The sequence below is a fragment of the Neolamprologus brichardi genome, chromosome 1 (genome assembly GCF_056152115.1).
Source record: "Neolamprologus brichardi isolate AB-2024 chromosome 1, ASM5615211v1, whole genome shotgun sequence".
Lineage (NCBI taxonomy): Eukaryota > Metazoa > Chordata > Actinopteri > Cichliformes > Cichlidae > Neolamprologus > Neolamprologus brichardi.
In genome coordinates, this window is record NC_142104.1 from 28198062 (window position 1) to 28224130 (window position 26069).

Consider the following 26069-nt stretch of genomic DNA (forward strand, 5'->3'; position numbering starts at 1 on the left):
TTTGGTAAGCCGCACTGCTTGATGGATTGTCAGAGCATTACGGCTGCCGTAGTGAGGAGCTTTGCGGAGTAATCTGGATCCAAAACTCCGTCCATTTCAGGTCCCAAAGTCAAACGAACACTGAGAGTTAAAAACGGTCTAAATTATTTAATCTTTAATAAAATCATCAGCGTTGCTGCTTTACCAGGTGTAACAATTGAGTTTAACATCCAGGCATCCATGAAAACAGAGTTTATTAAATTTAACGGAGTTACAAGTTAACAGGAAGTTAGCTCGCTAGTTTCCACCTAAACATGACATACCATGTTCTGACTGAGAGATTTCTGAAACAATTCAAACGTACAGCTCTGATACCACTTCCGACATGAAGACAGAAAACTAAACAGCAGTGGCGTTTGCAGGGTTACTGAAGTTGGATTACCTGGTATATACTGTTGTGCTACGTGATTGCTAGCAACACAGCTATGTAAGCATAACATTAGCACAGTGAAGCTGGAGGATGAACACCAACTTTTTTTCCACTCGATAAAAGTTAACGTGAGGGATTCTGGTGGTTAGAGACAAATGCAATCGCATAGCAGGATGCTATACACGGAGCAAACTTCAGCCTGGAGAACAACTGAGATTATTCATCCACAATACCAGGTTAGTTATTAATATACTGCAACAACATGGGAATAGAGCAGCTTCCAGAGAATTCAACATTAATGAATCAATGTTACGGAAATGGAGGAAGCACAGTGTTTGGCTTTCCCCATATTTCAAAAGTGCTTCACCTCTGCTATGACTGTCGCCCGGCATAATTTGCAGATGATAATGGTTGTAGCAGCTGCAATGCTTTCGACCAGAACAGGCGCAGCTTGATGACGTCATCAACATGCGCTATCGCGATAGAGCGGTATGGTCAAAATCTCTATCGTTGGCCAAATCTATATCGTTTCTATCGTATATCGTTTATATTGCCCACCCCTACTCAGTTGGTACTGGTAGGCACAAACCCCACCAGCAGCCTGAACCATTGACGCAAGGCAGGATGGCGTTTATGCCAAATTCTGACCCCACCATGAGTCTTGGACTCGTCAGACTAGGCAAGATTTTCTGTTGTACAATTTTAATAAGCCCATGTGAATTTTAGCCTCAGTTTCCTGTTCTGAGTTGCACCCAGTGTGGTCTTCTGCTGCTGTAGCCCATCTGCTTCAGCATTTATTGTGCATGCGGAGACGCTCTTCTGCATAACCTTTGATTCTAAGGAGTGGTTGTTTGAGTCACTGTTGCCTTCCTGTCAGTTTTAAGCAGTCTGGTCATTCTCCTCTTACATCAGCGAGGCATTTCCACACAGAGAACTTCCACTTACAGGATATTTTGTCTTTTTCACACTCTGTAAACCCAAGAGATGGCTGCGTGGGAAAATCCCAGTAGATAAGGAGTTTCTGGAAAACTCAGACCTGTACATCTGATACCTTGTTCAAAGTCACTTAAATCACCTTTCTTCGCCCATTCTGATGCCCAGTTTGAAATTCAGCAAGGGGTCTTGCCCGTGCCTAAATGCCTAAATGCATGAGTTGCTTCCATGTGACTCGCTGATTAGACATTGAGATTAAAGAGCAGTTGAGCAGATATACCTAATAAAGTGGCTGGATATGCGTTTGTTTAAATTACAAACAACATTTAAAAACATACTGGTGCATTTTTTTAAATATACTAACTGAGATATTACAGGCCAAATACATTATCGAGCAGTATAAATATTGATGTAGTTGTTCATAGATATACGGCATAGTGCTTATTCAAAAAGTTCTGCACACCTGAAGGGGGGAAAAAAGGCAAACCATATCTGATTTGTCATTAGTCTCTGCTCCACTTCTAGTTCTTTTGCTATTTTTAGATTTTTAGCTTCCTGGAAGTGCTGCTGCCCAGTTTTGTGGAAATCAAGTTCAATTTTTACTTTCAGAAAGAGGACAAAAGCAAAAAGCAAATCTGGCGAGCAGGGCAGATGGTGAGCAGAGATTGCATTGTTTTGGGCAACAAAACTGTGCCACCACTGAGATCATTTGCAGCAGATTCAATTCACTTTTATTCATATAGTGCCAGATGACAACAGCAGTCACCTCAAGTAGATGCTGTTCCTCAGACATCTATGGACGTTACAGCAGAACTGCAGCCTTGAATTCCTGACACTGAGGGACAAATTAACAAAGGTTAACAAAAGGACCTGAACTGACGTCTACCTTGAGGGCTTGGAGTTAGTGGGTCATAGGTTGAAGTCCAGCTCTCATTAGCTGCTGATCTTCAATGTGGGCAGACAATTTGACATTTTTTATACTAGAAAGGATTTGATTTAGACAAAGATTTTGCACAACACAACCCTTGACTTGTTTTGCCTCTCATTTTATCAGAAAGTGTTTGTTTGGTTTCAAATAGTGTCATCCTGCTGTTTGAAGTAGAAATTAGATTTGCTGCCTTTTGCAGGCTCTGAAACCTTCGTGTGCAATAGTGGAAGAAGATTTACTGTAAACTGTCACACTTCAGGGGTTTCAGTTCCGTTCAAAGGTCCCGTTACTATAGCGCGTCTGTTTTAATTACGCACTACAGTCCTGTGGTCAAATGAGAGCCAGAGGTTGCTTTCACACCTGGGCCACCCCGTGCTAAAAAACGAAGTGAGATTAACATGTACATAATATTCAAGTGCAATCCGATTTCACTTCTTTCACCTTCAACATTCACACCACGACTTTGGCAGCGTTCTGGTCAAGTCGGGAAGGATTGCTCGGAGGAAGCGAAACAAAAATTTTCTAGGTACGGGGCAGTTCCCCTCCTGATGATTAGCAGATTTTATTAATGCCATTTACTTTGTTGTTGAAACATGTCTTCGAATCCTCCTGATGGACTACTGTGGAGGAGATAAATTAGATTGTGTGGGTTAGGTGGAAGGACAGAAAATCTATTTCCGCAGTACAAATTGAGGTTTGTTGTTTGTTTTTCATGTTTAAAACGTCCACTCTGTGGTTAGGTTTTAAAAGTAGCCTAAAGCGATCATGTATGACGTTTTAAATGTCTATTAAATGTGGAACCATGGGGTAAGTTTGCATCGATATATATGCATCAGTATAAAAAGCTAATTTAAATCTTGTATATTGAAGTGTCAAAACCTTTGCAGACACATGCAGATTCTGTACATAAAACTAAAAATGACTGTGTGTGTGTGTGTGTGTGTGTGTGTGTGTGTGTGTGTGTGTGTGTGTGTGTGCGTGTCTGTGGATTACTTTAATCAAAGCCGACAGACTGGGCACCAGCAGATCTGTGCGCTTTGTCATTTAAGGGGTGTGTGTTTGTGCATTTTTAGCTCCTCTGTCATTAAAGGAGATGAAGGGAGGAAGTTTATCCAAGGCACTCTTAGTGTACCCTGTAGGTGTGCGTGTCTTTAAGGATTGTGCTACGATTTGCTATATGGTTTCCTCATGTATAATGGATGCTGCTTAATGAGCTGATGTTTCATTTAAACGTCTTCATCCGCCCACTCCTTATCTTTAGATTAAAGAGCACGCGCTCAGCTCTTTTGCCCCGATCATTGTTTGCTCTTAACAATCTGACAAAGTCTGTGCTTTGTGTCTTCGAGTCTCGTGTGAAGGAGCCGAAGCCTCAAACACACAAAGACTGAAGTGACTGAGGTTCCTCCAACCTCACTGGTTGTCACATCGAGGAAGTTGTTGCTAGTTGCAGATACTTAAGATAGATTTATCTCAGGTTCTGGATGTACTCGTTACACTCGCTGAGAGTTTAAGTTAAAGCCCGTGGATTTATAAGGCAGTGAGAATCTTATTCAGTATTTGTACAGACGGTTTTGCTAGATGACGAACTGCTAGTGCTGCTGGTTCTGAAGGTAAACTGAATGGCACTTTTCCCCCCATGCTTTCCTGCACCTACTCCATCCCACTACCCCCTGGGAGGTACAGCCTCAGTCTCACATTGTGAGCTAGTAAAAGACTCCTTTGTTGGTTAATGCTTATATTTCTCTTTTATGAAAAAAAATGGACAGTACAGTGCACTGCTTCCCAGGGTGAGTGTTTTCTGCAGCGCTTGGACAGGTGCTGTTCTCATGCACAGGTTAGAAATGAAGCTGCTCTGACTTATTGTATGCACCTCAGTGCCAGGAGGGAAACTGTATGGTGTGTGTGTGTGTGTGTGTGTGTGTGTGTGTGTGTGTGTGTGTGTGTGTGTGTGTGTGTGTGTGTGTGTGTGTGTGTGTGTGTGTGTGTGTGTGTGTGTGTTCTTTCTAAACATCTGTGAGGCAAAGTGTTAGCTGTGCTAAGCTACAGCACATCAGCGTGCAGACTCAGCTCAGTCGTTTTATTTTTATTTTGTTGTTGTTGATGGCAGCCCAGCATCTAATTAGTTAAAAACAGAATATTAATTGAAATCATCCAATCATGCATAGAAATTTGAAGCTGTATTTGGAAGAAAAAAAAAAACATGTAAACACGTAGAAATATAAATCAGCCAGAAGTCTTCGTCCGCAGCAGCTTCCTCGTCCGCCTCTCTCCGTGGGAAGTCCCGAGCGATCCAAGGCAAAATGAGAGTAACACTGCTCTCATGTTAAAAACAGTCCCGGGCCTCTCATAAATCTGTAGCTCTGTCAGGTGCGTTGCATCGAGCGTGTAATTTACACACTCTGCTCCAAGTGGATACTTGTCTTTCGACCAAACCACCGTTCAACACAAGGACCTTTGCAGTGATGTTTTTTGTTTGTTTTTTTAATCTTTGAAACAAAATAGCTTTTATTTTCTGTTATGCAATAGTATATGCGTTGATAAACCTTTCTTGAACCAAAAAGTCAGCCAGACTGTGGCCCTGTTTCTCAGCTGGAAGCGATCCCCCAACTCCAGCACCGGACACAGTAACAACTCTGCTGCTGTGGGAATGCGTCAGTGTTAAACTGGCAGAGGGTTTATTTAGATATCCTCTTCTCTGTAGAGATTGTTTTGTTTTGTTTTTAAGTTAAGTAATCATGAGACAACAAACTGTGATCTAGGCAGTTCAATTTAAGGTTGGGCTTCTCCCTTATTTCCCAAGGGGTCGCCTCAGCAGATAGATCCAGATATTTGATTTGGCAGTTGCCTTTCCCGACAGAATCCATCCATTTATCCTGGCTTGGGTCGAGCACAAGGATTAGACAGGCTTGTAACCCTCTGAGGCTGGGTTTGTGTCTCCTCACAGCCTCAAACCGGGATCTTTTGTATGTAAGGCAACCGTGTTAGCGAGAGTCCAGCCAGTTAAGCTGAATTCAAAGGGTCGATGGAGCGTTTGACGCTAAATGCTGCACAGCAGCTCAGTTTTTGTTACTTTTTGTAAAGCCACAGGCAAAAAATGACAACATGCTTTAACTACTTACTTTAGATATTTGGTATTGAAACTTGAAAGTTGATTGCTCATTGTCTTTCTCACCCCTTCCTCCACCACAGCAAATGGTGATGAGCCTGCGGGTGTCGGAGCTCCAGGTGCTGCTGGGCTACGCCGGGCGCAACAAGCACGGACGCAAGCACGAGCTGCTGACCAAGGCGCTGCATCTGCTGAAAGCCGGCTGCAGCCCCGCCGTGCACATGAAGATCAAAGAGCTCTACCGAAGACGTTTCCCGGCCAAAATGGTCTCTCACTCAGAGCTGGCCTTGCCTGGGCCGCACCACCCGGCCACAGCTGGAGTGGTCGGGGGAGGGGGCGCGGCGCTGCCTGCTGGCCTGACGCAGCTGGCTTACGAGGGTCACGCCGGTCACGGTGGAGCCCCATCGCCTGCTGCGTTACTGCCGCTCTCGCTACTCGGCCCTGGGAAACACGAGCTGACCGGGCTGACGCACCACCTGCCCTCCTCAGCGACACTGCATCCGGTGCATCCAGATGTTAAGCTCCAGAGGCTGCCCTTCTACGACATGCTGGACGAACTCATCAAGCCCACGAGTCTAGGTGAGGACATGTGTACGTGTGGTTTTTGTGTGACACGTGAATGCAACATGAATCAAATAATACGTATTAATTTATTATATGTTTTTATTTTTGTATCAGCTGACAATATGAAAGCAAACCTTTTAGAATCTACAGGAGCAGTTTAAAGTGGCCCTCCACTTTATTGTTTTGGCTCAAACATTCAGGCATCTGTTTTCAACAAACAAAGCCCTGTAAATCCACTGTACACAGGCGGCTCAGCTCTAAATAACAGGCAAACCAAACTGGTAACTAGCTGGGGAGATGGTAAAGCATTCAGCAGCCCAGTGAACCAGTTACTACTCTCAGTAGCTGGTAGAGACCACAGAAAGCTTATGGAAGATGAACATAGCCACTATTTACGTCATTAGTTTATGGGGTCATGAGTTCAGCATTTTGGCTGAAATCATCCTTTGTGGGTGGATCCAGCTGACAAATCAAATGTGGTATACAAATAAAGTTGTATTGTAAATCACGGTCAAAGCACGGCCATACAATAGTGAAAATCATACCCTGCTTTATTAAATTTACAAAGTGAGCTTGAATTAAGCTGCTGCTGAATTAAGACTTAAAAACCAGCGACTGACAATGAACTCATCAGGCTCCAGAGTTCATACATGGTGTACAGCATGATTTAGCAGTGTTAATTTCATTGATCGATAGGTTTTAATCATAGGTTTCATCGACAACTTTCTTTTTTGTGACAAAAACAAGATAACAACTAGATAAAACTAAGCACGAGGATAAAAACATACGATGAAATGTATTGATGCCTTTGTCAACAAAGAAAAACAACGTCTCCTCTGGGGGGAAGTTGTTTGGAAAGGCAGGACCAGTTTAGAAATGATCCAATCACACTTGATGTCAAGGAAAATAAGACACTTTGTAAACCATGTGGAGCAAACAAAGAACACAGGTTTAATGCACTTCCTCACACTTTACCTTTTTAGACCTGGAGGCCACACCCATCTTTGATATACAGTCCATAATCAAGACCACAAGTAAAGCACCTATTTGCTGAGAGGTTTGCCATGGAGTCTTAAATGTTGATGATACTATATAGATGAAAACACTGACTGGTGACTAACACGAGATAAAAAAAGAAAAATAGATGCACACACATTTACTGGCCACCTGACCAGTACAGGGTTGGAGCTCTTTTTGCCTTCAGAACTGCCTCAATGCATAGAATTACTGCCATGTGATCGGCTGGTGGGATATTTGAGTTTACAAGCATTTAAACGGGCATACCCAATGATAAAATATGTGTTGAATGTGTGCGGCTGTATAAATGTCAGTCCAGTTCTCTTTATTATTATTATATTGTCATATAGGCCACTCTGTTGGAATTTGTGTCAGGTGGCTCGAGCGACGCTGCCACATTATGAATTGCGCTTCTATTCATTTTGTACATTTATATTTCTAACTGTGGCAGTAATGTGGATATAAACAATCAATATCAACACCGCAGCGATGTATGCCGGCCACACTGTGTTTGCTCAGCCGAGCCGTTGCTCTGTTGCACTGCTGTGAAAACCGTCCTGCACACGGCGCGCTTCACACCGTCACATCTCAGGCTTCCTAACAAAACTCAGCTTGTTTGCCATGTGGCGACACGCAGCTCTCGTGAGCGCTGAGGATCCTTAACGTGTAAGAAAGCTTCGAATCAAATCTTTTTGTTCTCAGTTTGCATAGCAGCTAATTCTGTGCACAGAGGAGATCACAGTGGTGGAATAAGTATGCAAGCTTGGAAATGAATCATTCTGAAGGATTATTTACAGATGTAGCGGACAGCAACATTCCTATTCGGCTTCATCGGGGCTGTGCTGGTGTGGCTTGATCACTTCTTTGTTGACACTGGCTGCGATAACAAACCTGCCAACTGTCAGAATTTGAATCAGATTTGGCTAAATTGTGGTGTGTGTTTGTGTGTCTGTGTGACATTATAAGATGGCTCTCTTAGATTAGTAAGTAAAGTACAAGTTCATTAGTCACTTATGTAAAATAATATTTATTTCAACTGTGACAGAAAACAAAACCGCTTTTTTAAGCCCTTCAGGTTCAAATATCCAGAATGTTCTCTTGAAGGTCCAACATTGATAATGCCCAGTGTTATGTGCCATGTCGTCCCTTTAATTCTCTACATACCCAACTTTTAATCTCGCCTTTATCTCGCTTAGATTTGTCGTTGCATTACATCTACATCCAGCACCCAGTCTGCACTTAGCATAATAAGACTCTTTGGGCTCTGGGATATATTGCAAATATATGGAAATGTCTAGATTTTCCTACATTAGCATTTTAATGGAGTAGAAGACCATCTCGTGATTAATTTGCCTGCAGATGCATGCACAAACAGCGAGCCTGCAGCTCTATCATCTCACTCTCCCTCTTCTTCCCTCTCGCTTCCTCACTCGATCCATTTCCTGCACACGCCTCATCCCTCTCCTCCCGCTCTGTGTCCCTCTCCGTCTTCTGTCGCCGCTGCCGTCCTCGGTCAAAATTTGCATGCAGAGTGATGAAATCGCACAGGCCTACACCTGTGCCACACACCCTCCCTCCATTCGACTCCGAATCGTACGTTCACATTGCTCTCGCGCACAGACTGCTTTCGAAAGAACACAAACATCTTTTCCAATAAATAATAAATGCTCAGTCCCTCATTGTTCTGGGGGAAACGGAGAGAGACAAAAGCCTGAGTGATAGGAGGAGAAACCCGGAGGAGGGTCTCTGGCATCGTTAGGTGAAGCTGAAGATTTGAATTTGCCTCCGAAAGTGAAACTAAGCTGCAGCTTTGAGGTGACGACCCTCTTTGTAATAATCGGAGGCAGAAAGGAAAGCAATTGATTCATTTTAATTGCCCTCTCACTGGAGGATCTCTGATTCTTGCTGGGAGAATTTCTTTAATTTTTTTTCCCCCCTCGTGCCTTGAGACAGCCTTTCCCTCCTCACTCACTGATCACACTCTTCCACATAATCTCCCTCCTCTCCGCTTGTGTACTCCTCTCTGATCTGCTGATTACTGCTCGCTCCCTCTCTCTTTCCTATTGTTGCTGCGTCTCCTCTCCTCTCGCCTCGCCTCCCATTCCCTCTCATTTTTTTTCCTCCCTTCCCCCACTTGTTTGCTTGCTTCTTCTGCTTTGCCAGATTTTTTTTTTTTTTTTTTTGGCCATTTATGTGCTCAACCAGGATTCTGACAGTTTTTGGTTTTTTGGTTTTGTTTTTTACAAGAGCACATGTGCAGACAGACTTAAGACAGTAGAGTGAAAGGCAGGATTTTTACTCATTTGCTATGTACTTGTTTCTAAAGTTTGAATGAGTCTATTGTCATAGCCAGGGTTGAGGTTTTTAGGAAGTTCAGACACAGTTTATATATATATATTTTTTTACCACGAGTGAAACCAAGATTAAATTGCACAAAATTGCAATAATGCACTAAAAAATACAGAAAATGATGAGCTAGTTCTTATGGGGAAACCAAACAGGCAAATAGAAGAGTAAACGGGGAAGGAAAAGCACAACAAATGTCTTAAAATAATACCAGAGATATGACCAATTGCTCATTTGAGTACCACCACAACCTCCTGTGTCCTAGCTGATGTGCTGGAAGCACCACAAATCATGTCCATGTACAAAAATAACCGATAAAAATATTGTCACTATTATCAAAGTGCCTCGATAAATTTCCCCGATTATGTTTTTCTTCAAACTGCCTCCAGACTATGTGGCAGCTGTTTTTTTGTGTTAATATGCAGCAGACTGATTAAATAACTTGCAGATCTCGATTCTTTTTAAGCATTTCTTAAAAAAAAAAAAAGAATTTAAAAAATTGATGCTGCTCTTTCTCTGTCTCCATCTGCGACTGCTCCAACAAAGTCACCTCTTCCACTAGAATTAATTAAACTTGTTGGCTTCCCTTCATTTTTTAGCAACTTTTGGACGCTTTAAGGCAGCAATTTATTTTTGACTTTCCATGGGATGTGTGCTATTTTCAAATTTAAGTCTTAAGTTTTAGCAGGCAGTGGGGGTTGTTTCGAATTCTTCTGGCTTTCTTTTGAAGTTTAAAACTGGATTTAAGGAATTACGCATTTGCAGCACTCATCTCATCCTATATGGAAGTATATAACACCATAAACGTCATGTTTCTGACGAAGCTTGATTTCAGAAACAGTTTATATGCGTAGCGAGATGGAGACGGTGCTGCCTTACGCTCCATAACTAAATCTCTCTTTGCAAAATCAGTCCAAATGCTAAAAACTCTGCTGCAGTCGAATATGTATCCCTAATAAGATTAAAATATGACATCCGTGGTTCACGCATACGGGAGAGAGACTGGTGAGGAATATGGCAGCCGATCAGCTACATAACTACGTTCGGCTCTACAGTATCCGAGGAACTGCGGTGCGTGTCGACGTCTTCTCCGATTTCCGGCCTTAACCTGATTTCTTTCACTAACCGGGTTTCTTGTGCGCATGTAAATGTAGTTATTATCACGCTCTCGCCATTCTCTCCCCTCCTTCGGCCTCACTCCTTATCGTTTCACCCGGAGCCCCCACCCTCCCTCCTGTGCAGCTTTGTGCTCTCTGCTGACTCTTGTCAGCGTGGAGAATAAAGGTTGGTTGGCCCACAGTGTAGGCTTGAGAGCCTACTGGTCAACACTGAGGCTTGCACCAGCATCTCCCATCTTACCCCACTGGTTGTGCTCCATCATTGACCGTGCTGCGCAGAGAACTATACATCACAGCTCATTATGGATATCATAGCACATGCATTATACATGATTTAATTACCATATCTTCGGGAAAAAAAGGGATGCAAGCCTATTCCGCGTTTGATGAGGACTTTGTGCATAATGGTTTGTTACATGAGAAGATTGCTGTAGAGGAAAAGCATGTGGAAAAAAATATCTAATAAGATTTTTTTTTGTGTTTTTTTTCTTTTGGATGGCTTCCTTTAGAAATGAGTCAGCCCATGATTATATCTTTGCATACTGAATCCTGAAACCCCCTTTGGAAAACTTGTTTTATTGTTAAGATTATTTTTTTATTATCTGTTAGGTGGTCGCTGTCATACTTACCTTCAGTGCATTTTCTAAGGTCACGAGGGGAAGGGGGAAAAAAAGTCAACCTTCAGCATTGCACACAGTTCAGCAGGACTCCAGGTGCCAGGACATGAATCACGTCTGCATGGTGCCATCTGCCTGTCAATTAAAGTGGCAATAGACAACTCCCCAGAGCTCTCTCCTTCGAGTGAATGCCCGTCCAACATTCCCTCTTTTTCTCCTCCTCATCACCTTCTTTGCTTCCTCCAGCAACAGGACTTTTTTTTTTTTTTTTTTTGTCTTATAACTCTACTGGCGGAGAGAGTTTCCAGAATCAACCATTTCAGCTACCTACGGAAAGCTACAAATTCTAAGGAAAATTAAATCACTGTTCTCTTCCTGGTTTGATTGTGCAACTGAGCCCCCATTTTCCGGCAAGATTTTTGTGCCCAGCGGCAGTCAGGGTCACACAGTAAAGTGAAACCGATCATTATTCTACAGCCACTGCATTGTGCATTCAACATTTCCTGCAACCCATCACGCCTATCATCATACTGATGAGACCAATTTAAACCGTGGATAATGATGGATAATGAACTCTATACTTAAACAGTTACTTCTTTACCAAAAACGATTCAGCACATTTTGAAGGATGGAAGGGTCTAATACATGTTTACGCAGTTTATTCATCTGCGTGTACAATGCTGTGCAAGTCTTGAGGCACCCCTTTTGCTTCTAAGCAACCAGACTTTCTTGTAATTTTTTTAAGTGCTGTTGAGTTATAGCGCTTCAGGCTTTCTAGAGGTTTTTCTTTAGACATTGGCTGCTTCTTCACTCATTTTTACTTGGTATATCTCAGCATGGTGTACAGTATGTAAGTATGCCAAATTGTCAAATTACACAAGAAGTGAACTGAAAATCGCTGGCAGCCGGTCTTATGAAGTGATGAATCCATCAGCCTACCTGACCTCTTCTATGCAAGGAAGAGGTCTGGAGAGAGGTACAACAGTGAGTGTCTATAGCAGGGGTGTTTAACTCCAGGCCTGAAGGGGTTTTAGATGTGTGTTGATCCAACACAGCTGATTTAAATGGCTAATTTACCTCCTCAACATGTCTTGAAGTTCTCCAGAGGCCTGGTAATGAACTAATCATTTGATTCAGGAGTGTTCACTCAGGGTGATATCTAAAACCTGCATGACACCGGCCCTTGAGGCCTGGAGTTGGACACCCCTGGTCTATAGCCATCTGTAAAACATGGTGGAGGCTCTGTCCTGGTTTAGGGCTGTCTGTCAGATTTCAATCCACCATGCAGTACCATCTGGAAAGTGTTAGATTGGCAACTGCTTTTGCACAGTACTGTAGTTTTCTTGGTTTTATCTGACTCATCCTGTAAAATGCCTTATCCTCTAACTTTCTGTTAGAGAGGAGCTTTTAGATGCACATACCTACAGTATGTATAGTGGAAATGGAAAAAACAGTTTCTTTGCTTTAAAGTTGTTTTGTCAGTATCTTCTTTAGTAACGGTAATGGCATTTAGATAACTAGCATTGCTCAGTATGTCATGTTTATGGTGATAGTTGATATTATGCAGCTTTGGAGGCTTTTTAAAAGCCACAAAATGATTGAATGTAGTAACTGCGCATGTTTACAGAGTTTTTAAACATTACCTACATTCCAGTACCTACATTCATTTTTGTTCCTTCTTCTGTATTTAGATTATCATAATCTTCACATATAACGCAAAGTAGTGTGGCATAAATACAGCCACAGAAAAGTTGATTTGTTCCTGCATTCAGGTTGCAGTGTGCAAGTAAGGGCTGCTCATTGTTTTATTGCTTTTTTCTCCCCTTTATATTGAGTCTCAGTTTGTCAGTAAATGGACTGTGATGTATATGAGAATGCATTTGTATAAAATAAGAGAAAGGAATTTTATGTAGTGGAGGTTTTTAAGCATATGGATAGGTATGTCATAGCAGCATTGCTGGTATTTTTAGACTTACTCGCAATGCCGCATTCCTCCAAACCTCTGAGACTGCAGTCATACCTTTTACCTTAGGTGGTAGCAACAATATTTGAGCAATCCCTGCAACAATCACCCAGTAATGCACAGCACCATGTTCACACAGTTCTTGTTTCTTTAGAAACGTCTACTGAAATGTTGAATTTCTGCTTTTTTCTGATAAGATTCTCCCAAAAATATTTCAGTTTTAGCCTGACACATTAAGTGTTTTTGGCTTTGTTTAGTGTGCTGTTAAGCAGTATATAGCACTACATTGTGACTGTAGCCTTGAGACACTTCTATTTTTCCAGTGCTAAAGTCCTTTTAGTCCTTTCCTTTTTTTCCAATGCCATATGTGTTCCAAGTATATGGATCCATCTGCTTTGGCGACCCTTGCGAATAAAGCAGTTTTATGAAATCCCAGTTTTAATTTTGGTAAGAGCTGGTGGGAAGCACCAAGGGAAGACAAGTACTCTATCACAGCGGCTGTTTGATGTGTGGTATTTTATAATTTAGTCACTAACCAAAAAATGAAAAGAAAACATCTGGGTAGTGTACGTCATTAGAGACTCAAATGTCACAACATTTATTTTCATCCACAGATGCATGAATTTTTCACCAAGATCTTGTGTTGTTGTAGTGCTGCGTAAAGCCTTCTCCCGCACATCCCAAAGGTTCTGAGTGATGTTAAGGTTTGGAATCTATCCATGTGTGAAAATGATGTCATGCTTCCTGAACAACACTTTCGCAATTTGATCCTGATGAATCCTGGCATTGTCATCTTGAAATCCGTCTGTGACATTAACATTTACTGATGGAAAGAACCTGGTCATTCAGTATATTCAGGTAGTCAGCTGACCTCATTTTTGGACACATAACTTTGCTGAAGCTAGACGTGACCATTGGAAGCAACCCCAGACCTTAACATTGCCCTCACAGGCTTGTATAGTAGGCACTAGGCATGATGGGTGCATCACTTCATCCGCTTGTCTCTTCTTACCCTGATGCGTCCATCACTCTGCAACAGGGGAAGTCTGTGCTCGTCAGACCACATGACCTTTTTCCTTGCACTGGAGTCCAAGCTTTCTGCTCTCTTGCAAACTGAATCTTTGTATTCTGATTAGCTTCACTGATAAGTGGATTTCACGTCACCGCTGTTTAATCCCAGTCCCTTGAGTTCTCTTTGCATTGTGCATGAGAAAATGCTCTTACTTTCAATATTAACCATGGCTGTGATTTATACTATTTATTATTGTTAATATTAATCTGGGTATCTTTTCCACAATGTGTTGTTTTTGTTTTTTTTTTGTCCTGTCTTCCTCCCCTCAACACCAACCGGTTGTTGCAAATGACCGCCTCTCCACGAGCCTTGTTCTGGGGGAGGTTTCTTCCTGTTAAAAGGGAGGGTTTCTTTTTCCCACTGTCGCCTAGTGCTTGCTCACAGGGGGTCTTCTGATATGATGTGACTTCACCAAATGTTTAAGACGATCTTTCTCTCAGACATTTCTTCTCCAAGATAGTGGTTCACCACTATCCTTATGGATTTTAATAATCCGTTAACCTTAATCCAGTTTTATTACTATCAGCAATCTCCTGAGTTGATTTCTTTGCTTGATGCTAGTCAATAATTTGTCCCTTCAGAAGGGAATGACATGTTTTCCAAAACCATAGGATGTTTCTTCTAACACAGTTCAAGAAATGATGAAAAGCTGCTCACTGCATCAGTTCGGGGGAAATGACCTGTAGCCAGGTCAAACATATTATTCTCTGCAGTGATTATCCAATAGAAGGCTCTTGTTAGCTTGTTGGCTTCATGTTTTTGTGTTTCACACAGGATTTGTATGTTCCTTGATTGGCTCCTTTTTAATATCTTAATAAACTGATGGTACCGTTTTAAAGTGAAAAACTTCCTTCAAATCAGATGCCTTCATGTCTGTTAAAAGATTTAATTTTGAAACATCAGTAGAAAGTGCTGAGTTTAGTCCCTACGAAAGAAAGTTTGAAAGCACAGAGAGTTATACAACTTGAATTTAATAAAATCTGAATGAAACACTTGATGTCTGCAAATCAGTGCGTTCAGGTTCTCGTCACAGTTATCCGCCCTACTGGAGTGTCCTCGAGCCAGCACATTTAATCGCCACAAATCAAATGGTCCGTACGTCTTGTTTCTGCTAAGCAAATCAAGAACTCTAAGAATCAGTAAAGATACTGTATCACACACACTATCAGCTATACGTGGAAGAATATGGCGGCAATGTTCCAAAACATCCAAGAAGCACGAGCCGACCTCGTCGCCCAGCATCAAAACACAACCGGAGATTTGCCAGCTCGTACTCTGACCTCTGTGTGATCCCGTGCGAAATCTTTATCTCTCTGTAAACAACTCAGACTTCTCACAGCGAACGAACATCAACAAAAGGAGCCTTGGCTGCGCTCGGCTATAAACACGCAGCAGAAAATGGCTTCCATCTCTCAGAGCCTATTAAAGCAGCATTATTTTCCTCTTCTGTCTGAGTTGGTGCATCATCATCTCGACAAACTGCCTGATTAGACAGACCCAACTCATAAGAAACCTAAACATCTGTAGCTTTGCTCTTCTCCTCTTCTTCTTCTTTTTTTAAGCTGGTCTCAGAGAGGAGGAACAGTGTCGTATCTTTGGGTGTCTTTGATTCTATACTAACATGGGCGTGGTGCGTGATGGCAAGAGGCCAAGCTCTGAAAACACAGCAGCACGCGTGCTCCAGTGTGTACGCTGACAAGGATTGCAGGACCAGAAAGAAACTTTAATGCCAGCCTGAGCAGTGCTGTGTGCACACTGGAATGCTTAAATGAGCCCTGTCAGTATGTAACTTTACAACATGTGGATAATAAAAGGTAATAACTGCAGGGGGGGGGGGGGGGGGGGGGGGGGGGGGGGGGGGGCAAGAAACACTTCTGGAAAGTTGTCATTGTGCATGAATGTGAGTGTGACATTTAGAGCCGACCTTTTTGTCACCGATCGTTCTGGCGTTGTAGTTTGAGTGGCGCTGGAAGGATTTTTGTCTTTGTTCTGTCTGTGAACGCTGCTGCATGTTGTGTTTGTGCACGCACATGTGGCACTGCCTTTGATTCTGTGTGCGCGGTGCGCCCGTGCATGCGGTGCACCAGAAAAAAAGTAGCAAGGCCACTAACAAGTTAATAAACTCCAGCTGGGCTTTGTTGTGCTGAAGAGTGGCTATGAAGCTCGAGCACATTCTCTGATGTTTAGCTCACATTTCTTCTTTTCAAAGCAGAGCCGAACCCAGATTTTACGTTTTCTTGCTGTAAAGAGCCTGGTAATAGTTACACCCCTATTTTTAATGTGAAATATAATTTATTTAATTCACTCTATTTTATCAGCTGCCAATTTTAACACCTTTTTAGACGTTGATTTCAGTTGTTATGAGCCTGCTGAATGGCAGTTATCTCTTGGTATCAATCCCAAGTAGGTGGCCTCCGCTTTCAACTAGTGGGTAGTTTTACCTCATTCTGCCCTTGTGAGTGGAGGTTCACGGGTTAAAACGGCATTAAAAGTGGCTGACGTATAATCGAGCCAGCTCTCAACCACAACAGATGAATTTGCCACCAAAAGCGAGCGAACTCTTGTTTTTACTCAGTCTTTAGCTTTGTTTTGGAACAAAAGGTTAGACGTCGGCACTTCCTTTATTTAACCCACTATTTACCATGTAAAGAGTGTACATTTGCTAGCTTAGCACAGCACTTATGAGCAGAGATTATACACGGACAGTAGACGCCTGTGTTGCTCTCTGTTTATCTCTCATTACAATGGATGGTAGAGGCTTACCGAGCCAGCTCGAAGGTAGAGGGGAGTGCGCCTACTGGCAATATGTGTTGTACTGATAACAACTGATAACAGCCATTAAATGGGCTGATAACAGCTAAATCACATGGTTTAAAACAGATGTGGTCACACTGGAACATAAATTTAGTTCAAACATAAATATGTCAGCTGCAAAACTTTTTTTCTTTCTTCACAGTTGCGTGCTTGTCGAAAGGTTTACAGTCGTTTCCTTTTTGGGAAGGCTGGCGTGTGGGAATCCCAACCCAGTCACATCCCCTTTTCACCTCCCTTTAGAGCTCATTAATCAGATAACCTATGTATTTTTAGAGACCAGTATGTATGTGCATATTCATTGTTGTGGGCACTGTGCACACTCCAACAGTGGCTAAGTAGTTGTTAGTTATTTTGGATCTCCTTTAACCTTTGCTGTTTTTGTCCACCGCATTTATATTAATAAGTGCACAACAAAATATTAGAGCAAATTCTTAATATAGCCGCTGCAGTTCAGGCGCAGTAGAAACTAGGTCTACAGCTAGGTTAGTGTCATTTCAGCCTCTTCTGTTATTAGGCATGCACGGGGAAAAAATAGAAATACATCTCTGAGTGATTCTATATACTCAGAAAAACTGCAGCTGACTGTATATTTTGGTTCCCGCTTGGTTTATTTCCTCTGTACTGTCAACATCAACCTATTGGAGGTCATTCTCCCATCTGTCACTCCTCCCACCATCTGCCTTAGATACAGTTTACAGTTTAGAAACAGTTTAAAATGCAGCGCAGTGCCAGGTACAGCGAGGGTCTCAAACCGCGTACCATGAAGGACAGAGAGTCTGCAGGTTTTTCTACCAAGTTTGCCTTCAGAAGTGCTGAACTGATTTCAAAAGCTCGACATTAAGCACACAGTCCATCACAAACTGCAAAAAATCCTTTAGCCTGTGCTATCTGCAATACCCTTGTTAGACCTTTAGATATTTCACCTCAGCTGTCCCCCTCTCTTCTTCTGCATTTACTCAGAATAATCTCCTGGTGCTCTGAGACACATGGTTGGAGATTTGTATTAATAGAAGCTTTTATTTATTTATTGTGATTATGCTTGCGCCTCAAAATTAATGTCCCGGTGATTTATTTATGTTTATTAAGCACCATTAGTCAGAAATGAGATTTCATGCTATGCCGGGAACTGTAATTCCAGCTCTTGATCATTGCTCTTTGTTGCTTCTTTCAGTGAGAATAAGTAGAAGCTCAGTTTATAGAAATTCTACTGCATATGATGTAGTCAATTTTATGAGCTTATAACTTTTGCTAAACAGCAGCCTCTGTCGCTTTAAGGGGTAATTAGAGGATGCTGTTGTATGAAATTCTGTTAGGCTCTGAGTCCACTCTGCAAACAAATATAAAATCTCATTTTAAATATAAACCAGCAGTTGTACTGTCCACCCATGTCAAGCCAGCATACACCTAATCTTGCTATCAAGACCAAAAGCATCTGAACCAACAGGAGCCGGCTGACTGGCATTAAAGTTAAGAGTCTTTGCTCTGCTGAAGTAGAAAATCTTACTCAGTCTAGCATAATTGCATGTAACTTTGACCTGCTGAGTTACAAATAAAGGTTGAGGGTTTTGATTAACCACCAGGTTACATATTGACAGACCCACCATGCCAGCGACTTGCTGTCATGTGAAAAGGAGACTTTTCACTGCAGTCCTTTGAAATCCCAAGTCCACCCTTACTCACTCCATCGGAATTAAGAGGGTCAGTAACTGATCATCAGCAAGTGTGAGCACCTCTATGAAAGCAGATATTTTGGCATTTTACAGTTTATTACGAGTGTACATCCCAGGAACTTCATCTCAAGGTCACACACTGAGCAGTACAGTACGTCAAAAGCAATTTCAAAGCATGGTAGTGGAGGGGTGATGATTTGGGTTCATTTTAAAGCTACAGGACCATCTGAGCACCTTACAGTCATTGAGTCAAGTCCTCTATATGCCAAACTGTTTGTCCACTGTCCCAGCTGTCATTAGGGAATCCGACACATGGCTAACACATTAAGACAACCATTCACACTCGCATTCACACCTATGGCCCATTTAGAATCACCAGTTAACATTGCCCATTGCTTCTCTTTGGACTGTGGGAGGAAGCCATAACCCACAGAAACACAGCAGAAAATGCAGACTCTGCACAAAATGCAAACTCAGGACCTTCTTGCTTGCAAAAGCGCTAACCACAGAAGACTGTGTCACTCTAGTATTCTAGTCAAATCTGAAGCCATCTGTTTGACAGCTAAAGCTTGGCTGAAATTGGGTCATGTAACAGGCCAGTGATCTCAAGTACAGCAGAGAACAGAATGGCTGAAAAAGAAAAGAATCAAGGTGTCCAAGTCCAGATCCTCAACCTAGTGCTGAAATGTCGAGGTGGGACCGAAAGCTGTGCATAAATAAATGTTTACATACGTCACTGAACTGAATAGTAAGCCAAAATTCCTCCCCAGTGATGTTAGAGACTGATAAAGTCTCACAGAAAATAATTTCTTTGAAATATTGCTGCTGAAGCTGGTTTTGCAAGCTATTGAATCATTGGTTATATTTAGTTTGTCCCAAGTACTAAACAGACTTCTGTGAAAAGATTTTTCCCACTTACATGTATATTATTAGAATATCTGCCAATAACTGGGCTGCAATCAGAAGTAAAAATATGATTTTAAAAAAGATTGATTTATTTATATCTTTTGCCTTCCTTACATGAGTGATCGCAACAGCAGATATCAGTGGACCAAACTGCTGCATCACCACAGTAACAAATCTCTGAGTTTGTTTTAAGCAGCTGTTTTGCTTCTTATTCTTGTTCTTCTGTAAACAATGAAGAGAAGTCTGCATAGTTTAGTGGGATTTAGCGCCTCCTGGAGGTAGCGTTTTGTACTTTTGGTGAAACTCGGGCTAACCGTTTCCCCTGTTTCCAGTGAGATATTAGATTTTCCTTTATTTTTTGTTAATAAATCAACTGTATTTGTTCTGTGTAACATCCATAGATGTGTTGCTTTTGATTTTCAGTAAAAACAAAGTAAAGAAACCCAGTTGTGGCTAGCGCTAGGCTAGGCTCATCAGAGCCCTTGACTAAATCAGAGTCCTGTCAGCAGGAGTTTGGAATAGTTCTGACAAGTGCTTAGTGGGCAGTTGGATTGTGTGCTGATAACATTACAGACTTGTTTTTTTGTTTTTGTTTTTTTAACTTATTACCTTGTAAAAATGCATCTCAAACTTCCGCGCTGTGCTATATCTCCATGGTGCAGCTAGCATATGTTGCTAAAGATCTGCATTATCAGGATCATTGGAGTGAACGGAGATGACGCGACTCTTCCATTCATCGGCTCTGGGCTCCATGTGCTGTGTTAATGGTAGTTTCTAGGTTACCAAGGAAACAGGAGAGTGATGAGATATGGCACAACACGTGTCTTGGCAGCAGTGCCCACTATAATACCAAAAGTTGACCGTTGTAGATTTAAATGAGAAATATGATCTGTGGCAAGAAGACTAAGTTTAGTTTCAAACTGCTACTTTTAATTTTGTGTATAAGCAGGACAGAAATCCCAAGGAAGATTAATGGTAAAGGGCTAATGAGGAGCTTGCATCTGCTTTCAGATATACATATATATATATTTTTTGCTACTTTAGAGCAGTTAAAGTTGATGTCAAACACTGTGCTTGGGTAAAAATACAGCCTTGTGTTAGTGAGAGTGAGGAAGACATCAATCAAAGGCCATTTCGACCTCTTTCATATCTCTCCCAACCACTCACTTTGAAACACCAGAAACAAATCCAGCACCAGTGAGAGAGAGAGAGAGGAAGTTATAGAGTGATAGGAGATAGGAAGAGCAAGAGTGAGGGAGTGAGAGAGCTTTTTCTATTTATAACCTGTGTGCCCGGAGAGGAGGGAGATGGTTGTTCGAAAGCACACTCGCGCATGATTTTGTTCCGCAGTGCACAGGCTGCTGCTTAAAACACACAGGAACATACAGCAAACACTGCACATGTCAAACAAATTATATACCACGCTGGTGATGAGACGGGTCATTACTGGGAAATTTAATGGCTGTTTGGTATGCCGAGAGGAGGTACATGATTGGTCCAGTAATCATCCATAGGAACTGTACTGCCACCCCCCCTGTCACACACTCACACGCCGTATATGGAAAGCATTTTTGTGTTCTTAAAGCTGGTGTGTGCGTGTGTACAGAGACTCATTTTAACTCACACACTAACAGTTCAGCATTATTTTATGTAGCTAAAGCAACAACTCCTCCTCGCTCCTCACTTACACAACCTGCAGACCAAAACATTCCCACTGAGATTTATCTGTTTCACAACATCCACGCAAAGGGAGTAAAACATCAACAGTGTTTTAACACTGATTATAGTGGTCTGCGTAAGGAAAACTTGTAATGAAGATTTTTTTTAAGAAAATCTTTTTCAGTGGAGATTTTAGTTGCTTTCATTTTTCAGTTTCATTCGAACTAAGAAGTTCCTCACCTGTTCTACATCTCAGCTGGAATTTTTTTTAAATATGTTTTTTTCTTGTTTTTTTTTTTACCTTTTTGTTCAACTCAACCCAATTTAAAGTGTAGTTTGATTTCATGTGTGTACAGAACACATGAATACAGGTGTAGTAGGTTCAGTGATTTATTGAAACATGCAGGCGTGACACGGGAATGCAACATATAGATAAAAATTGACTTTGCACAGTCAGTCAGGGGGCGACTGTGGTTCAGGGGGTTGGGAAGCTCATCTTGTAACCGGAAGGTTGCCGGTTCGATCCCCTGCTCTCTCTGTCTTGGTCGTTGTGTCCTTGGACAAGACACTTCACCTACCGCCTACTGGTGATGGCCAGAGGGGTTTCTGTCAGTCTGCCCCAGGGCAGCTGTGGCTACAACTGTAGCTTGCCAGTGTGTGAATGTGAGAGTGAATGAATAGTTTAATTGTAAAGCGCTTTGAGGGTCTCAAAAAGCGCTATATAAAATGCAATCCATTATTATTCTAACTTTATGGTTCAACACAGCCTTAGGAAGCTGTCTAAGTAGTCTTCAGGAATAGTTCTCCAGGCTTCTTGAAGGACATTCAAAGCTCTTCTTTGGATGTTGGCTGCCTTTTTTTCCTATTCTCTGTTAAGATTATCTTCAGTAAAATCGAGGTCCGGACTCTGGGGAGGCCAATCCATGATCGTTCTTTAAACCAAGTGCAGATGTATCCCACATGTCCCTTGTCAGGTCTTTGCTGAATGTTTGTATTTCTTAACAACAACATTCAGATCAGTTTTCTCAAATATATAGAACGCACTGCACACCATACTGAGAGATGCCATCCTCAGAAGCACAACATAAAGAAACGAGACTTTTGCACAGTACTGAATACAATACTTAAATGTCTGTAACTCCCATACCACATTTTTTATGAACCACGGGGCTTTTATCTTGCCAAACAAAAGACTTGAAGGTAGTGTCAAAGGTGAGCTCCCAAAGATGTGAGAGTATAAATATTAGTGCAAACAAGGACCTGAGAAACTGTCACGTTTGGAGTTTCACTACGACCTCTGTGGCTGCTATTTTTTGTGTAGTTGCAGTTTAAAACGTAATAACCCTAAAATGATCATTTGCTATTTTTACATTTCCATCTGAAATCATCAAACGACCATGTTCAAACATATTAATGAATTTTTCACAGGGATGATAGAATATATAAACCTTTTTTTAAACCCCTGAACTGCCTCTGGTTCGATGGGATACCCATCCGTGCCAAGAGAAACTAACTGTCGGTGTCTGTCTTTCACTTTATGACAGAAGATATTTAAGCAAGTTTCCTGAGAAGCTGAAACATCCTTAAAGTCCAAATGCAAAACAGGGCTCGGTTTGAACCTTCGTGACTCGTAGTTTCATGTTGACCTCCTACACAAATCCAGCTCAAACTTTTCTCGAGCTCGCACCTGTGGGTGGGCCTATAAATAGCACGCGCACATTTTCTCCTTCGTTTTCACCTTAGTGTGAGGTCTGGTTTTGGCGTCCAGGTGTTTCTCAGTTAGTCATTTCATGCGTGCGAGCCCTGCCTGATAATGCAGATGTTTATGAAGGAGAGCCCCTCTGCTACACAGCTGTGCACATATTTCCTCACCTGCTTCATGTATGGGGCATGTTATTTGTTCAGACGTTGTTTTTTATTATATTTATGTCTGAGGGTTAAAAAGTAGATGCATGTAATGTGAGAAAGCAGGCACGATTAATTCAGGTTTATATGTAATGTCCTCAACTATTAAACATGTCCTCTCCCGCTTTCTCTCTGTCTCTCTGCAGCGTCAGACAACAGCCAGCGGTTTCAGGAGACATGTTTCGCCTTCGCTTTAACGCCGCAGCAAGTTCAGCAGATCAGCAGCTCAATGTAAAATTTAACGCCGCTCCGTCAACGCAGGATGCTGAGTTGTTCATGAATAATTCAGAAATGTACAGGGTTTGCGCGGCTGCGCATTGATAAATGTGTTTCTGCTCTCAAAGGGACATCTCGGGGACCAAATGTGACTTCTCAGTTCAGGTTCAGTTGCGGTTTTGCCTGTCGGAGACCAGCTGTCCTCAGGAAGACCATTTCCCCCCCAATCTGTGTGTGAAAGTAAACGGGAAGCCGTGCAACCTGCCGGTGAGAAGCGCTCAGCCGTTTAATAAAGAATGTTAGAATGCCACCTGGAAAACGACATTAATGATATTCGCTTCTCATTTCTAGGGTTATCTTCCTCCAACCAAAAACGGTGTCGAGCCCAAGCGGCCCAGCCGCCCAATCAACATTACCTCACTGGTCAGATTGTCCACCACAGTCCCCAATACCATCGTGGTGTCGTGGACCGCTGAGATCGGAAGGGTAGGAGCCAAAGCCTTTTGCAGTGTGTGTGAATAACTGACACTTTAGATGCTTAATGAATGAATTTAAACATTTGCTGGTTACAGCTGCTCGAATACGAAGGCTTACTTTTTGCTTTTCTCAGCTTTGGTGTCGTTCTGAAGTTGAAAGCAGATATCTGACTTCCTGCAGCTCCCCCACCCTCGTCTAAGCCTCTTCCATCAGACAAACACGTAAACAAGCTTAATACAAATAAGGCGAAGCTAATTCTGGCTTTACAAAGAAATGACATAGAAATATTATGTGTGAATGTCTTGTGTTCAACTCATTGCACTCTTGCTCCTTTACTTCCTCTGCAGACTTTTTCACTCCTTATACTTCCAAGCACTTGAATCACAATATAGTCTTTTTTTATTTTTAGTAACACAACATAAGGGATTAGAGACAAGTTAAGGTTTGACTTTTTTTTAATGGCATCATGATCATTAAAAAAATTAAATAAATTCTATTGTGTGCTCTATCCAGATACAACACGGTTAATTAATCTGGTGTTTGAGCTGATCTGTGGGTGTTATTAATGTGAATTGTCTGTCTTAAATAGAGGTCCTGAAAATCTGCATTAATCTTGATTAATGTATGTCCCCATTTATGCAACGAGGTGCTGCCGCATGCCTCAGTGTATGATCAGATCACACAGTGTTCTTAACTTACTGTGTTCACATAGATGACAGACAAAAAAAGAAGAAGAAGAAGCAGAGAAGAGCCTATTTAAAAAAAGACTTAAAGAATACTTTGATTATATAAAGAGGCTTTCAAATTGGTGCGAAGCCCAGGAAGGGGCACAGTGTTCCCTTTCTACAGCCAAACGTAAGAGAAAACCAAAATTGGATAAAAACTACAACTTCAGGGGAAGATTTCCCTTTAAAATACATGGATTCAGAGGCGTTTGATGAAGGATTTCAGGATAAACGCGTCATGAATGTGATTAAGAAAATTCTGTCTTTATATTTGCTGGCTTTCATCGAAGTGGGTGGAGCTCGACGTTCCGCAGACGGACAGTAGAGGGCGGTAAAGGAAAGGTCTGAGAACAGAAGAGCTTGCTGACTGTTGCACAACTTACATTAGTGTCACAGCAGATGGATCGATTTCACTGAGACTGTGGAGGCAAACATTGAAAGTTATACTGAGTAACATGTTCAAGGACGTGCTGTCTCTGTCGTGTCTTCCCGTGTGTTCACAGAGTTACTCGATGGCGGTGTACTTGGTGAAGCAGCAGTCGTCCACAGTGCTGTTACAGAGACTGCGAGCTAAAGGCATCAGAAACCCAGACCACTCCAGAGCACTCAGTAAGGACCTCTTTTTAAGAGAAGCATCCATCCAGTGTATCAGCTAATGCTGTTCTTATGTTTCCACTGTAATTTAATGTATCAAAGGCTGAATTTGTGGTGTGGGACAGGGCAAAAAGCTTTAAGACTGAACTCTTATTTTGAAATGTTTTCATCCAGTCAGATGGGAGCTGTCTGTATATTTCTTGCATGCCGTTTTGCAAGTTGCATAAAAAGATTTAGGTGCAGTCAGGCAGTGATTCAGGATGCTCATCTGGCAGGAGAAGTCAGGACTTTGGTTCTGACACTCACACGTGTTTGTCCTTCTCCTCTACCCTGCAGTAAAAGAGAAGCTAACAGCCGACCCAGACAGCGAAATAGCCACAACCAGCCTTCGAGTGTCGCTCCTCTGCCCGGTAAACATGCTCCCTGCTCCTCACGAATTTAAGGCCCTTTTTCGAGGTTCAGTCATGCCCAAACACGTTGCTTCATTCTTTACTTTTCTTTTTCCTCTCATTTTACTTTGTATGTGACTCGACATGCCCTCGTACATAACTTATGTATGTGAACATGAACCACCTGTCTTATTGTCTTCTCGGCCCCTATCCTGTTTTGCTATATGGGTTTGTTGTGTTTGTGACATTTGTGTGTCACTTATACTTCCTTCGTGGCCTGACTACGTATGTGCTCACTGCGCAGCTGGGGAAGATGCGGCTGATGATCCCGTGCCGGGCGCTGACATGTTCCCACCTGCAGTGCTTCGACGCCACACTTTACATCCAGATGAATGAGAAGAAGCCCACCTGGGTGTGTCCCGTCTGCGACAAGAAGGCGCCGTACGAGCATCTCATCATTGACGGGTAGGTCGCTGTGGCCTGCCGGTGACCTTTGATCAAATAGTGCCAAGAGTGGTCCTCTTCTAAATACCTCAGTTGTAACAAATGCTTCTTTCAGTTATTGTTGCCTTTCTATCAGCTCAAAGCAGCCCGGCCGTTCTCCTCTGACCGCTGACATCAATGGGTTGTTTTTGCAGAGA

At 42.2% G+C, this 26069-nt stretch overlaps 1 protein-coding gene across 2 annotated transcripts in view; it reads left to right on the forward strand.

Moving 5' to 3' along the window:
* LOC102795560 (E3 SUMO-protein ligase PIAS1-like) overlaps nucleotides 1-26069 on the forward strand; it is a 61604-nt gene that overhangs the window by 24513 nt on the left and 11022 nt on the right. For both annotated transcript variants that reach the window (XM_006793883.2, XM_006793884.3), the window contains exons 2-8: nucleotides 5460-5955; nucleotides 23174-23258; nucleotides 23372-23510; nucleotides 23595-23729; nucleotides 24949-25054; nucleotides 25376-25449; nucleotides 25733-25893. In XM_006793883.2, the coding sequence (XP_006793946.1) occupies nucleotides 5460-5955; nucleotides 23174-23258; nucleotides 23372-23510; nucleotides 23595-23729; nucleotides 24949-25054; nucleotides 25376-25449; nucleotides 25733-25893 (1196 nt within the window). The remainder of the gene's footprint in view (nucleotides 1-5459; nucleotides 5956-23173; nucleotides 23259-23371; nucleotides 23511-23594; nucleotides 23730-24948; nucleotides 25055-25375; nucleotides 25450-25732; nucleotides 25894-26069) is intronic.